Consider the following 12,365-nt stretch of genomic DNA (forward strand, 5'->3'; position numbering starts at 1 on the left):
ATACATTATTTACACAATGGGCTGCACATGATTGGCTAATTCCGGAATTCTACTGTAAGCCAATCAGGTTGTGGATTCACTTCAATCTGGAGCACGATTGGGTGGTTCCTGCTAACCAATCATACTGCTGCATTGTTCTAGGACCAATCAGACTGCTGCATTCTGAATCCTATTGTTCTAGGACCAATCAGACTGCTGCCTTTTGGAGCCTATTGTTCTAGGACCAATCAGACTGCTGCAGTTTGGATCCTATTCAACTCAGTACATAACATGTGCAATCCGAGTAGCACAACCTGATTCCGACAGCCTGTGGCAGGTGTGTGGCCTTGATGCTCCTAAGATGTGCAGACACCTCCTTCTAGAGAGTGCTGCTTCCTCTGGTAGTTCTGATCACCGCTTCATACTTAAGAATCTCTGGGTGGACATGTAAAAGGGTAAAAGAGTGTTGGGAAATGATTTATAATGAATTGAACAAAATGTTTAAAATTACTCCCCTCCCCCGCCCAAAACAGAGTCCTTTCTGTTGGGGATAACCCATACAGTGGTACCTCGGGTTACATACACTTCAGGTTACATACGCTTCAGGTTACAGACTCTGCTAACCCAGAAATAGTGATTCAGGTTAAGAACTTTGCTTCAGGATGAGAACAGAAATTGTGCTCCGGCGGTGCGGCGCCAGTGGGAGGCCCTATTAGCTAAAGTGGTGCTTCAGGTTAAGAACAGTTTCAGGTTAAGAACGGACCTCCGGAACAAATTAAGTACTTAACCCGAGGTACCACTGTACTGAAATTCCCAGGTGTCAGAAAAGGTGATTTATGTATGTAACAACTGCACCCCGTGTTTTGTTAGCCCCCAAATGGAAAATGAGCAAGGTCTCAAACATTAAAAAATTGGCAACTTACCATATTTTTCTGTGTATTGGACACCCCCATGTATTGGACGCCCCCTATTTTTGGGGAACCCAAATTAAGAAAATGGGGGGGAAATTGCCCTGACTTGTTGAAATTTGCAGGGGGGGGGGGAGTGTTATGTACTGAAGTTCTCACCCTGGGCCAGCAGGGGGATACTGTAGATAGTTATGCAAATAAGGGATTGAAAGTGACATTTAGTGATTGGATAGTTACAGAAAATGGTTACTGTTACGTTCTAGTGGAGCTCTATATAAGCAGACTGGCTGAACCCTTCAGTTCTGTTCTGGCCTGTGAATAAACAAGAGCTATTTGAAGAATCGCTGTGTCGTCTGATATGTTCACCCACAACTTAACAGGGAGGATTGCCCAGAGGCTAACAGCCCCAGGCATCTAGCAGGCCGCCTATCAGCTGTTCCCTCGCTGGCAGTTGCTGAGCTTTGGGGGGGGGGCAGAGTTGAGCTTTTGGGGGTGGGAAAGAGTGGTGAAGCTTTTTTTCCAATCACTTTAAGCACTTTCTGCGGAGCCTCCGTACAGTATTCTGCTTGCCTCATCCACTCTGCCTTCCCTACAACGGGGAGAGAGGCTGTAGGCAGTCCGTTTTTGCCTTGCGGTATCTTCATGCGGCTCCATTTGTGTGCGGGCAGCACAACGTTACACAGGAGGAGCGTGGTGATTGACGTAATATCCCCACTCTACGCCTTTAACATCCCCCAAAAAACTTCTCTTCTTATTTTATTAAGGCACAATGTTTTGCTGATGTTAAAACCTCGCCTTATAGATGGAAAAATACAGTAAGTTGACAGAATATGCACAACTTGCAGACTTGACATATAGAAGAAGAAAACAAGAAGAACATACGTTTTAAAGAAAATGGGAAAATGTTTATTGAATATATGGAAAATAATTGTGTACAACTGAAAATACTGGCAGCATTAAGACAGCAGTGTAAATAAGTTTTGATGGATGTAATAATGGAAAAACCGATTGGTATAGTTTTTGTAAAATATGCAGGGATATAAGATATGCAAAATGAACCATGGAAAGAGAGGCAGGGAAGCCATGGATATCTTATGTATGTAAAATGTTTATCTGACATTGTAAAACAGAAAATTTAATAAAAAATCATAATAAAAAATGCAGCCATTGCTTTCTCAATTGAATTGTGATTCTCAGTGTAAGACAATCTCACGGACAGCTGTATAAAATGTTCTGCAGGTGCACCTAAAAGGCAAGAAGGAGGTCATTTGGTTTTATATGCTGAGAAAAATAATCATGCTCAAGTCTGTCAGGAGCATAGGAATGCCTTCACTCACCCACATAAATGTGCTTGTCTATTAATCTAAACGGTGTTTGGTATCTTCACAGGAGCATTTTCCTTTTAAAGCAATCCAAATCACCAAGAAGCCACCGGCGTGGAGGACTGATTCTGAAATAAAACATTTGCAGAACCGCTTGCAGTTCGTGGAAAGCTTTCGACAGTATAGTCCAACCCTGCAAAGTCTTCTGGCCAAAGTGATTCGCTTTGAACGGTAACCAGAAGGGTGGCGATGGTGGGCTTCGTAGCAATTCAATGTATTTCTGTAATTTGATTCCATCTTTCTGAATTGTCCAGAGATCTAAATTCTAATACCAATACCATGAAAAGAGCCTGGTAGCCAGTGGAGAAGCAACATGCTGCAGCCCCTGGAGCAGAGAACAGGCAGGGGCATGGCTGGCATGCGTCCCGGGGGCGTGGTGCATTGCCCACGGTGGCATGGCACATGTCCCAGGGGCAGCGGCCGCGATGGCACCCTTTCCCCCAAATGGTACCTGTTAAGTTGTAGTTGAACATATTAGACGACACAGCACTTGTTTATTCACAGGACCAGAACAGAACTGGGTTGAAGGGTTCAGCCAACCTGCTTATATAGAGCTCCACTAGACCGCAACAGTAACAACTATCTGTAACTATCCAATCATTGAACGTCACTTTCAATTCCTTATTTGCATATGTGGACCTGAGTGAAAACTATTTACAGTATCCCCCTGCTGGCCCAGGGTGAGAACTTCAGTACATAACAGTACGGTGGCGCTCCCGAGTCCCCCCTTTGTATGCCAGTGCTGGTAGCTCACAGGCACTGCTTTCAGGATTGCTATTATGCGGTCCCATACTTACCCCTTGCAATAGTCAGGTGGGCACATTCTGCGCCAGCTGCAGCTCCCCGGCTATTTTGAAGCACAGCGCTTGCAGTGCCCATTGCGATAAACCACACTTGTGCAGTTACCAGGGGATGGGTTACTGAAGGTGGTTCGATCCTGGTCCAAAAAGAGCTAAAGCTAGATCTGGAAGTCTCAGTTTAAAAAAGAGGCCCACCGGCTCCTCTGCCTGCCAGCCTTGAGTCGAGAAGGCCAGGCTAGCTGGCGCCACTATTGCCCACCTGCTTGGCACGAAGAATGGCAGAAGGAACAGTGTGGGATTGAGGAAGGCGCCCAGAAGTGGCTCCCTGGTGATCTCTATTCAGACTCTCCAAGTGCCCCTATTTCCCAGGGACAGTCCCCGCTTTACAAAAGCCGTCCCAGTTTCTGATTTGATCCTAAAACGTCCTTTCCTTAGGGTGTCCCTATTTTCTTCATATAAATGTTGGAGGGGATGGAGTTATTTGACTCCCTAGCCATCTGAAGGCAGTTCCGTATAGGGAAGTTTTTAAAAAATATGTTTATTGTTTATTATGTTTTCATATATCTTGGAAGCCGCCCAGAGTGGCTGGGGCAACGCAGTATACCTGAAGGAGCGTCTCCACCCCCATCGTTCTGCCCAGACACTGAGGTCCAGCGCTGAGGGCCTTCTGGCGGTTCCCTCACTGTGAGAAGCCAAGTTACAGGGAACCAGGCAGAGGGCCTTCTCGGTAGTGGCACCCGCCCTGTGGAATGCTCTCCCACCAGATGTCAAAGAGAAAAACAACTACCAAACTTTTAGAAGACATCGGAAGGCAGCCCTGTTTAGGGAAGCTTTTAATGTTTAATAGGTTATTGTATTTTAGTGTTCTGTTGAAAGCCACCCAGAGTGGCTGGGGTATAAATAAATTATTATTATTATTATTATTATTATTATTATTATTATTATTATTGGCTGAGTATCAATAGTAAAATTATTATTCTGGAATAGGACGTGCCTATTTTTATTGGAGAAATGTTGGAGGGTATGTCTATAGCAGCTGCATAAGATCTAATGGGTTACCGAGGAGGAGAGCAGGGAGCAGGGTTTGGCAAGCAGCAGATGCAGGGACTCAGCCCCCAGTTCAAACATAAACCAGGGATGTTGCAGAAGCTGCTTTTTAAATTGGAGTCAACTCCCGTGCTTTAAAAAAATGCAGGAGTGGTTTGCTGTATGCGGCAGACCACAGGACAAAGTGTGGATTGTACAGTTACTAATGGGATTTGTGTACAACTCAGTCTAGATGTACCGTTCCTACGCAGGTGGCACTGTGGTCTAAACCACTGAGCCTCTTGGGCTTGCTGATCAGAAGGTCGGCGGTTCAAATCCCCGCAACAGAGTGAGCTCCCGTTGTTCTGTCCCAGCTCCTGCCAACCTAGCAGTTGGAAAGCATGCCAGTGCAAGTAGATAAATAGGTATCACAGTGGCGGGAAGGTAAACAGCATTTCCGTGTGCTCTGGTTTCCATCACGGTGTCCCATTGTGCCAGAAGCGGTTTAGTCCTGCTGGCCACATGATCCAGAAAGCTGTCTGTGGACAAATGCCGGCTCCCTCGGCCTGAAAGCGAGATGAGCATCACAACCCCATAGTCGCCTTTGACTGGACGTAACTGTCCAGGGGTCCTTTACCTTTACCTTTTTTTTAGCTATGTTGCTTCTGTAAGCAGACGTCTTTCGGTTCAGGTTTATTTTCACTAGCTAATGATCTTGTCCGGTTGTCTGCTTTCTAGGTTTGGTCGCAGGAGAGTCATCATCAAAAAGGGACACCAGGCAGACAGTTTCTACTTCATCTATTGTGGTTCCGTAGCTATCACTGATGACGAGGATGGTAGCAGCGCGTTTGTAGAAGCCGCTCCGACTACAGTTCGGAGAGGTGCTTGTTTTGGTGTAAGTGCTAATCTGTAATAATAATATTATTATTTATACCCCACTCATCTGGCTGGCTTTCCCCAGTCACTCTGGGCAGCTTACAGGACATTAAAAATGATAAAACATTAGACATTTAAAATTTCCCAATACAGGTGATGTCTTTTAGATGTCTTCTAAAAGTCAGATGTTTGTTTATTTCCTTGACATTGGGTGGGAGGGTGCTCCATAGGGTGGGCGCCACTACCGAGAAAGCCCTCTGCCTGGTTCCCAGTAACCTCACTTCTTGCAGTGAGGGAACCACCAGAAGGCCCTTGGAACAGGACCTCCGTGTCTGGGCTGAATGATGGGGGTGGAGACACTCCTTCAGCTAGTGGCGTAGCGTGGGGGGTGCGGGGGGGGCCGGCCTCACCGGGCGCAACATCTGGGGGTTAGGGTTAGGGGGCGCAAATCCACGGGTTAGGGGGCGCAAATTACTTGCCTTGCCCCGGGTGCTGACAACCCACGCTATGCCACTGCCTTCAGCTATACTGGGCTGAGACTATTTAGGGCTTTAAAGATCAGCGCCAAGACTTTGAATTGTGCTCTGAAACCTACTGGGAGCCAATGTAGGTCATTCAGGACTGGTGTTATATGGTCTCGGCAGCCGCTCCCAGTCACCCATCCCAGCTGCCGCATTCTGGATTAATCACCCATTTCAGAATTTATATATATATATATTAATGCATGGACCTTTACATCAACATGGAATCCCAGGATCTGAGTTCTGTTCTGGTACTCAGAACAAATTCTCAGATAGAGAGGGGTAGGGCAAACAGAAAAATTAGAGTCTAAGAAAGCAGAGCAGTAGCCAGAGAAGGAGAAAAACTGCCGTGAAAAGAGCAGAGGTGCTGTGGAAACAATGGTTTAGAGTTGTAAGCCACAGCGGGTGAGAGAAAAGCATACCCCCTAACATTTCTCCAATGAAAATAGAGGTGTCCTATTCAATAATATTCAATAATAGTGGGATGCGGGTGGTGCTGTGGGTTAAACCACAGAGCCTAGGATCAGAAGGTTGGCGGTTTGAATCCCCGTGATGGGGTGAGCTCCCGTTGCTCGGTCCCTGCTCCTGCCAACCTAGCAGTTCGAAAGCATGTCAAAGTGCAAGTAGATAAATAGATCCCGCTCCAGCGGGAAGGTAAATGGCATTTCCATGCACTGCTCTGGTTTGCCAGAAGCGGCTTAGTCATTCCGCATAACCCGGAATCTGTACGCTGGCTCCCTCGGCCAGTAAAGTGAGATGAGCGCCGCAACCCCAGAGTCGGCCACGACTGGACCTAACGGTCAGGGGTCCCTTTACCTTTTCCTATTCAATAATAATAATAATACTTTTATTATTTATACCCTGCCCATATGACTGGATTGCCTCAGCCACTTTGGTTGGCTTCCAACATATATAAAGACATGAAACATTAAACAACTTCCCTATACAGGGCTGCCTTCAGATGTCTTCTAAAGATTGTATAGTTACTTATCTTCTTGGCTCCGCGGTCGCATAACTCCATCCTGTTAAGTTGTGGGTGAACATATCAGATGACACAGCGATTCTTCAAACAGCTCTTTATTTGTAAGCTGGAACAGAACTGAACCGCAAACAGCTCAGCCGGCCTGCTTTTATAGGCAGCCGGCTGTCAACATTGTAGCAACAACAACCCAGGCTTTCTCGCCTAAGGTCACTGACGTGGACCTGAGTGAAAACTATATACACGATACTCCTGGTGGCCAGGGTGAGAACTTCAAAACATAACACATACCCTCCAACGTTTCTTTGTTGAAAGTAGGGATGTCCTGAGGAAAAGCGGGAGGTGGATGAGGAAAGAAAAAAATGGTGAGAGAATAGGCAGAGATAGTAGAACTATGCATTGCTAAGAAAGTGAAACAAAAGTGAAGAATCCTAGGTTGACTTGAAATATCACTGGCTGTAGGCACCTACTATTGGCTGTGCTGCCCAGATTCATTCCTGTATTCCTGCTTATTATTAGGAAATTGCCCTTTTGCAAAACACAAGGAGGGTTGCCACTGTTGTCTGCCTGGAGGAAACGGAACTGTTGGTGGTGGACAAAAGTGATTTTTTTGCCTACGAGCTAGACAAGGAACTTAACCGAGAGTTCAAAAACCGATATGAATTCCTGAGGTAACGTATCCCTGTGTAACTCTGTACCACTGCTTCTCTGCATCATTCCTTTCCCTCTCGTGTCCCTTTGCCCTTGTCCCGGCTCCTTTAAAAAGCCGAGCTTTGCGTCACAACCTCTAATGACAATGTGTATTTAAGCTTTCTCACCGTGAGTGCATGGAACGTGGGTGGCACTGTGGTCTAAACCACTGAGCCTTGGGCTTGCTGATCAAAGTGTTGGTGGTTTGAATCCCTGCGACGGCGTGAGCTCCCGTTGCTCGGTCCCTGCTCCTGCCAACCTAGCAGTTCGAAAGCACCCCAAAAAGTGCAAGTAGATTAATAGTTGCCAGGAAGGTAAACGACGTTTCTGTGCGCTGCTCTGGTTTCAGTGTTCCGTTGAGCCAGAAGCGACTTAGTCATGATGGCCACATGACCCGGAAGAACTGTCCCTTGGCCAGTAAAGCGAGATGAGTGCCGCAACTCCAGAGTCGGCCACGACTGGACTTAACTGTCAGGGGTCCTTTACCGTGAGTGCAGCCTTATGTGATACAGTGGTACCTTGGGTTAAGAACTTAATTCATCCTGGAGGTCCGTTCTTAACCTGAATCTTCTTAACCTGAGGTACCACTTTAGCTAATGGGGTCTCCTGCTGCCGCCACACTGTGGCGGTGTGATTTCTGTTCTCATCCTGAAGCAAAGTTCTTAACCCGAGGTACAGTGGTGCCTCGGGTTACAAACACCTCAGGTTACAAACACTTTGGGTTACAGACACCGCTAACGCAGAAGTAGTACCTTGGGTTAAGAACTTTACCTCAGGATGAGAACAGAAATTGCTCGCCGGTGGCAGCAAGAGGCCCCATTAGCTAAAGTGGTACCTCAGGTTAAGAACAGTTTCAGGTTAAGAACGGATCTCTGGAACGAATTAAGTACGTAGCCAGAGGTACCACTGTACTACTTCTGGGTTAGTGGAGTCTATAACCTGAAGCGTCTGTAACCTGAGATACCACTGTACAAGAGTGCTTTTACTATGAAAAGTCTGAGTCAGCTGCTGTTCCGTTGTCACAAGAAGCACAGTTCCAAAAAAGAGCTGCTTTTAAATAAAATTTAAAAACCTCTTTCCCAGTAAGCCTAATGGAGCGCTGCTCATTATGCAGATTCCCAGGATGTTCCAGTACTTTTTCTATTATTATTTTTCTAACACCTCCCTCTTCTCAAGAGTTAATGCGTAGGCCCATGCTTACCTGGACACCGAAATCATGGTTGCCAGCTTGAAACCCTTGCAGATGAAAGCTCTCCATGTATCCCTCCTGTTTTCAGAAACGTCAACCTTTTCGAAACACTGCCCGATTCTTCAGTAGCGAAAATAGCCTACTTCTGCAAAATTGAGAGGTTCCACTATGGGCAGGTGATTACTAGTGACATCACAGATACGTCCACGATGATATTTATTACAAAGGTGAGCTCGGCGTGTGATTAATTTTTCATAATATGCCTTATTTTCCCAACAGGTGGGGATGCCACTGTAGCCCTTGGGGGGGTCCTGTTTCCTTTGGAGGTGTGCATATTGGACTTCAGTTCGGGGGGGGGGGGTATATTGTTGTGAAGAGCATAATGACCACTCTTTTTTAAAAAATAATTTTTTATTAAGTTTTTCATTTAACAATCCAATCATATCGCATTAATTATTCCAAATTATACCAATACATATCATAAAGTCCAAATATTTTGCCAAATTATATATTTTGTTGGGGGTTCCCATGCTTCGAGTTCAGTGGGGTCCAGTCATCTCATATTTCTGCTGCTTCTAGCGTTCACCAGTCCTATTTTTCAATCTTCTTGATGTTATCCTTTTTCTTCTTAATTGCCTCTGAGTTGTTTCCACAGGCGAGTTAAAGTAAGCAATATTATGCTTATGTGTGAACTTTATAAGGCTCTCCCTTTTTTTTTTTTGAAGCTGCTAAGTCTTTTGTTTGCAATAAATTCTCACACGCTGATCCAAAAGTTCTTCTCGAGCAGCAGATGCCATCATTCTCAGCTCCGATGAAATAAAATCTAGGCGTTTGCTCATTAATTTTCCCAGACAGGTTGCATCAAAAATTAGGCTTTCCAGGGAAGAATTTGCCAAGTCGAACTTAAAATACAAACATGATAACAAAGTAGTGGCTCGCCTCCCCCTGTGCCTATTAATCTCGCAACGAAGTCTGTCTCATAGTGGCGGATCCCGATTAAAAACTGCGTCACAAGAGAGCCTTTTGTTTTCTTTCCAGATCTTTCCAAAAACAAAGGCTTTAGTTGATATTTTTATTTCCACACAGTTTATTTTCCAATCTCACTTCTTGTAAATTTTATGACAGTTCTTCGGGGGGGGGGGGGGTTAGGTAATATTGTAATAAAAAGAAGAAAAAGTCCCCCCCTCCTTTCCGTTCCATTTCAACATACCGGCATAGATGTTACTCTTTGATGTTATCTTCTGTCCAGTCCATTCCATCACTCTTAATTTCTCAGTGGCAGGCTTAATTAGCAGCTAACATACGCTTTTCTTCGCTTGAAGCATGTGCAATAACTTTTATATCCAATTTTTTATCTTACGTAATGCAACTAGAGTCACTCTCAGAAACAATGTCCGGGAGATCCGAACTCACTCGACGGCTTTCCGTCCAGTGCCCTCACCCCCTCCTTCTTTTGAACTCGGGGGTGATTTATGGGCAACCGCGGACGAGGCTGCATCTTCCCTTCCACCAGGAAGAATTTGGGAGGCTGATTTACTCCCATCATCAGCCCCTTAATTACCTCGTGCGAGCTGGAGAGATGGTATTGTCGGCCATCTTCCAAGGCGCCCCTAGCGGCCCCCCTCATAATGACCACTCTTCACATCAAAAAGAGGCCGCCCTTTGCATGCCCGCACGCAGCTCCCCTCATCCTCCGTGACCCCTCAGAACACTCCTGGACCACCTCCCCAAGTCACAAACCTTGAGGTTCCCACCAAACTTCAGTTCAAATAAAAAAAGTCAATCCTTTATTAGTCATAGCAAGCCACACTAGCACCATATACAAATTGTGCAAAATACGAATTCGGCATAACAAGGTTTGACCCTGTCAGATCTTTAATTCCAGAGAAAATCAATTTGCATAAATAATACAATATAACACTACCACATCAATTAGGAACCACTAAATCTCTTTATAACGGCCCAGTCTTTCTACATGGAGAGCACTCAAAAATTCAGCCACTATTAAAGTAATTATATGGCAAGTAGGGCAAGAATACATTAAGAATATAACAAGAATACAAAGATGAAGCTGAATGAACTGCAGCTAAAATATTATGTTCATTTTTCACATAGTCTAGTCCTTCCCCTGCCCACCCGTCTAATATTCTGAAGAGACTTTTCTTCACATGTATGCGGGCGCTGCTACGTTAAGGTCGCTGTTAAAGGGCCGGAAAGGAATTTCCCTGCATTGGCAGGTTTCGCCTTTCCCGTAGCAAAACGTCACAACTTTGGCGGTATCAGGCCTTGGGCGGAATGCTTTTGTCCATCTTCCTCTTTGCGGCGGGGATACCAGGGTTCCCCATTAAAGGGGTTTTCTGAAGGGAGGCTTTGACCGTACGCCGGAAGGTCGTCATTGCTCTCCCTTGCAGCGGCGGCGTTACGGGGGCGGCTATCTCTGCTTGAACATATGTTCTCCTGAGCCGGCCCATCCCCCCACACACACTGGATAACCCTGATGCTCCCTAGGTCCCCGGCTGGGGACTGGGGAGGGAGAACGCCCAATGCCTGAGCCAAGGTCTACCCACATTTGAAATTTAATAAAGTTGTGGCCAATTTAATCCCATAGCACGTTGTCTTGAGTCATTATTCCACATGACGGAGGGACCGCGCGGGATCTGGGGACTCCACCTGTCCACGCAAAGATGAAGCTGAATGAACTGCAGCTAAAATATTATGTTCATTTTTCACATAGTCTAGTCCTTCCCCAGCCCACCCGTCTAATATTCTGAAGAGGGTCTCTTCTGCAGTCTTCAGAGAGTAGCTGGAAGTGGGGAGGCAGAAAAAGCTCCTCCTTTCCTTCCACTCTGCAGTTTTAATCTGAAATCTTAGGTGCGGTACTGCACCCAGAGCTCAGAAACCGCTCACGCTCATGAAATTCCCTGTCGCAAAATGCGCCTAGAACAATAGGAGTTTCAAACACTGGTATTTTGGCACGGGAGGCAGAAAATCTCACAAGTGCCTCTCTGTGGCAGAATAACAGTAAAAACAACAAATTGCTGTCTGTTGATGATATCCAAGAAAAGGCCATCTCGTTCTGTCTCATACTAAGGCCAACCTTGGTGGAATGTGATGCTGGACAAAGGGAAAGAATTAGCATGGTGCCCTGGTAGAGTTAGAACTAAGGTTTCAGCTTCTAATTTAGTTAATCAATTCAATATCTTTTTAAACTCCCCCCTGCCCAAAAATGTAAATTATCTTCTTAAGAAGACACTGTAGATGGCAGTACAGTCAAACCTCAGCTCCTGGACGGCTCTGTTTTTGTTTTTTTCATAAAAAAAATTGATTTTCCAAATTTACAAACAGTCAAACAAACATAAATCCTAACTGTAATTATTCCACTATTATTAACATTGTTAGGTGACTTCCTCAAATCCCCCCCCAGCTGAATTTCAATGTATATCATTGTAACAATTTTCCAAAACTAATTTCTCAATTAACTTCTTTCTTACTTTTCATATAAACTTTAAACATAATATTATATAAAAACACATATTTAAATCCTAAACCAATCTGGTATTTGCAAGTATTTCTATTTAAGTTATCTTAGCATAGCTAAATATTCTTTAAATTTCCTCCATTCTTCCTGGTACTCCTCCTCCTTCTGGTCGCGGACTCTTCCGGTCAGGTCGGCTAGCTCCCAAAAGTCCATCATCTCCATCGGACAGCTCTGTTTTTGAATGATTCAGCTCCCGAGCACCAAAACCCCGGAAGTAAATGGTCCGTTTTTCGAACATTTTTCAGAAGCTGAACATCCGACACAGTTTCCTCTTGAGTGCAGGAAGCTCCTGCAACCAATCAGAAACTGTGCCTTGGTTGTCGAATGTTTCGGAAGCCGAACGGGCTTCTGGAACGGATTACGTTCGACAACCGAGGTTCGACTGTATTCCTCAGGAAACTTCCTATAAACTGTCAAGGTTTATGCTGTTGTTGTTGTTTAGTCGTTTAGTCGTGTCCGACTCTTCGTGACCCCATG

The 12,365-nt window shown here is 45.2% G+C and overlaps 1 protein-coding gene across 3 annotated transcripts in view; it reads left to right on the top strand.

The window, feature by feature from the left end:
- LOC310829811 (cyclic nucleotide-binding domain-containing protein 2-like) overlaps positions 1-12,365 on the top strand; it is a 38,516-nt gene that overhangs the window by 9,732 nt on the left and 16,419 nt on the right. For all 3 annotated transcript variants that reach the window (XM_083708782.1, XM_083708781.1, XM_083708783.1), the window contains 4 exons: positions 2,277-2,440; positions 4,834-4,990; positions 6,991-7,142; positions 8,439-8,577. In XM_083708782.1, the coding sequence (XP_083564908.1) occupies positions 2,277-2,440; positions 4,834-4,990; positions 6,991-7,142; positions 8,439-8,577 (612 nt within the window). The remainder of the gene's footprint in view (positions 1-2,276; positions 2,441-4,833; positions 4,991-6,990; positions 7,143-8,438; positions 8,578-12,365) is intronic.

Source organism: Podarcis gaigeae (genome assembly GCF_964106915.1).
Source record: "Podarcis gaigeae genome assembly, chromosome: 1".
Taxonomy (NCBI): Eukaryota; Metazoa; Chordata; class Lepidosauria; order Squamata; family Lacertidae; genus Podarcis; species Podarcis gaigeae.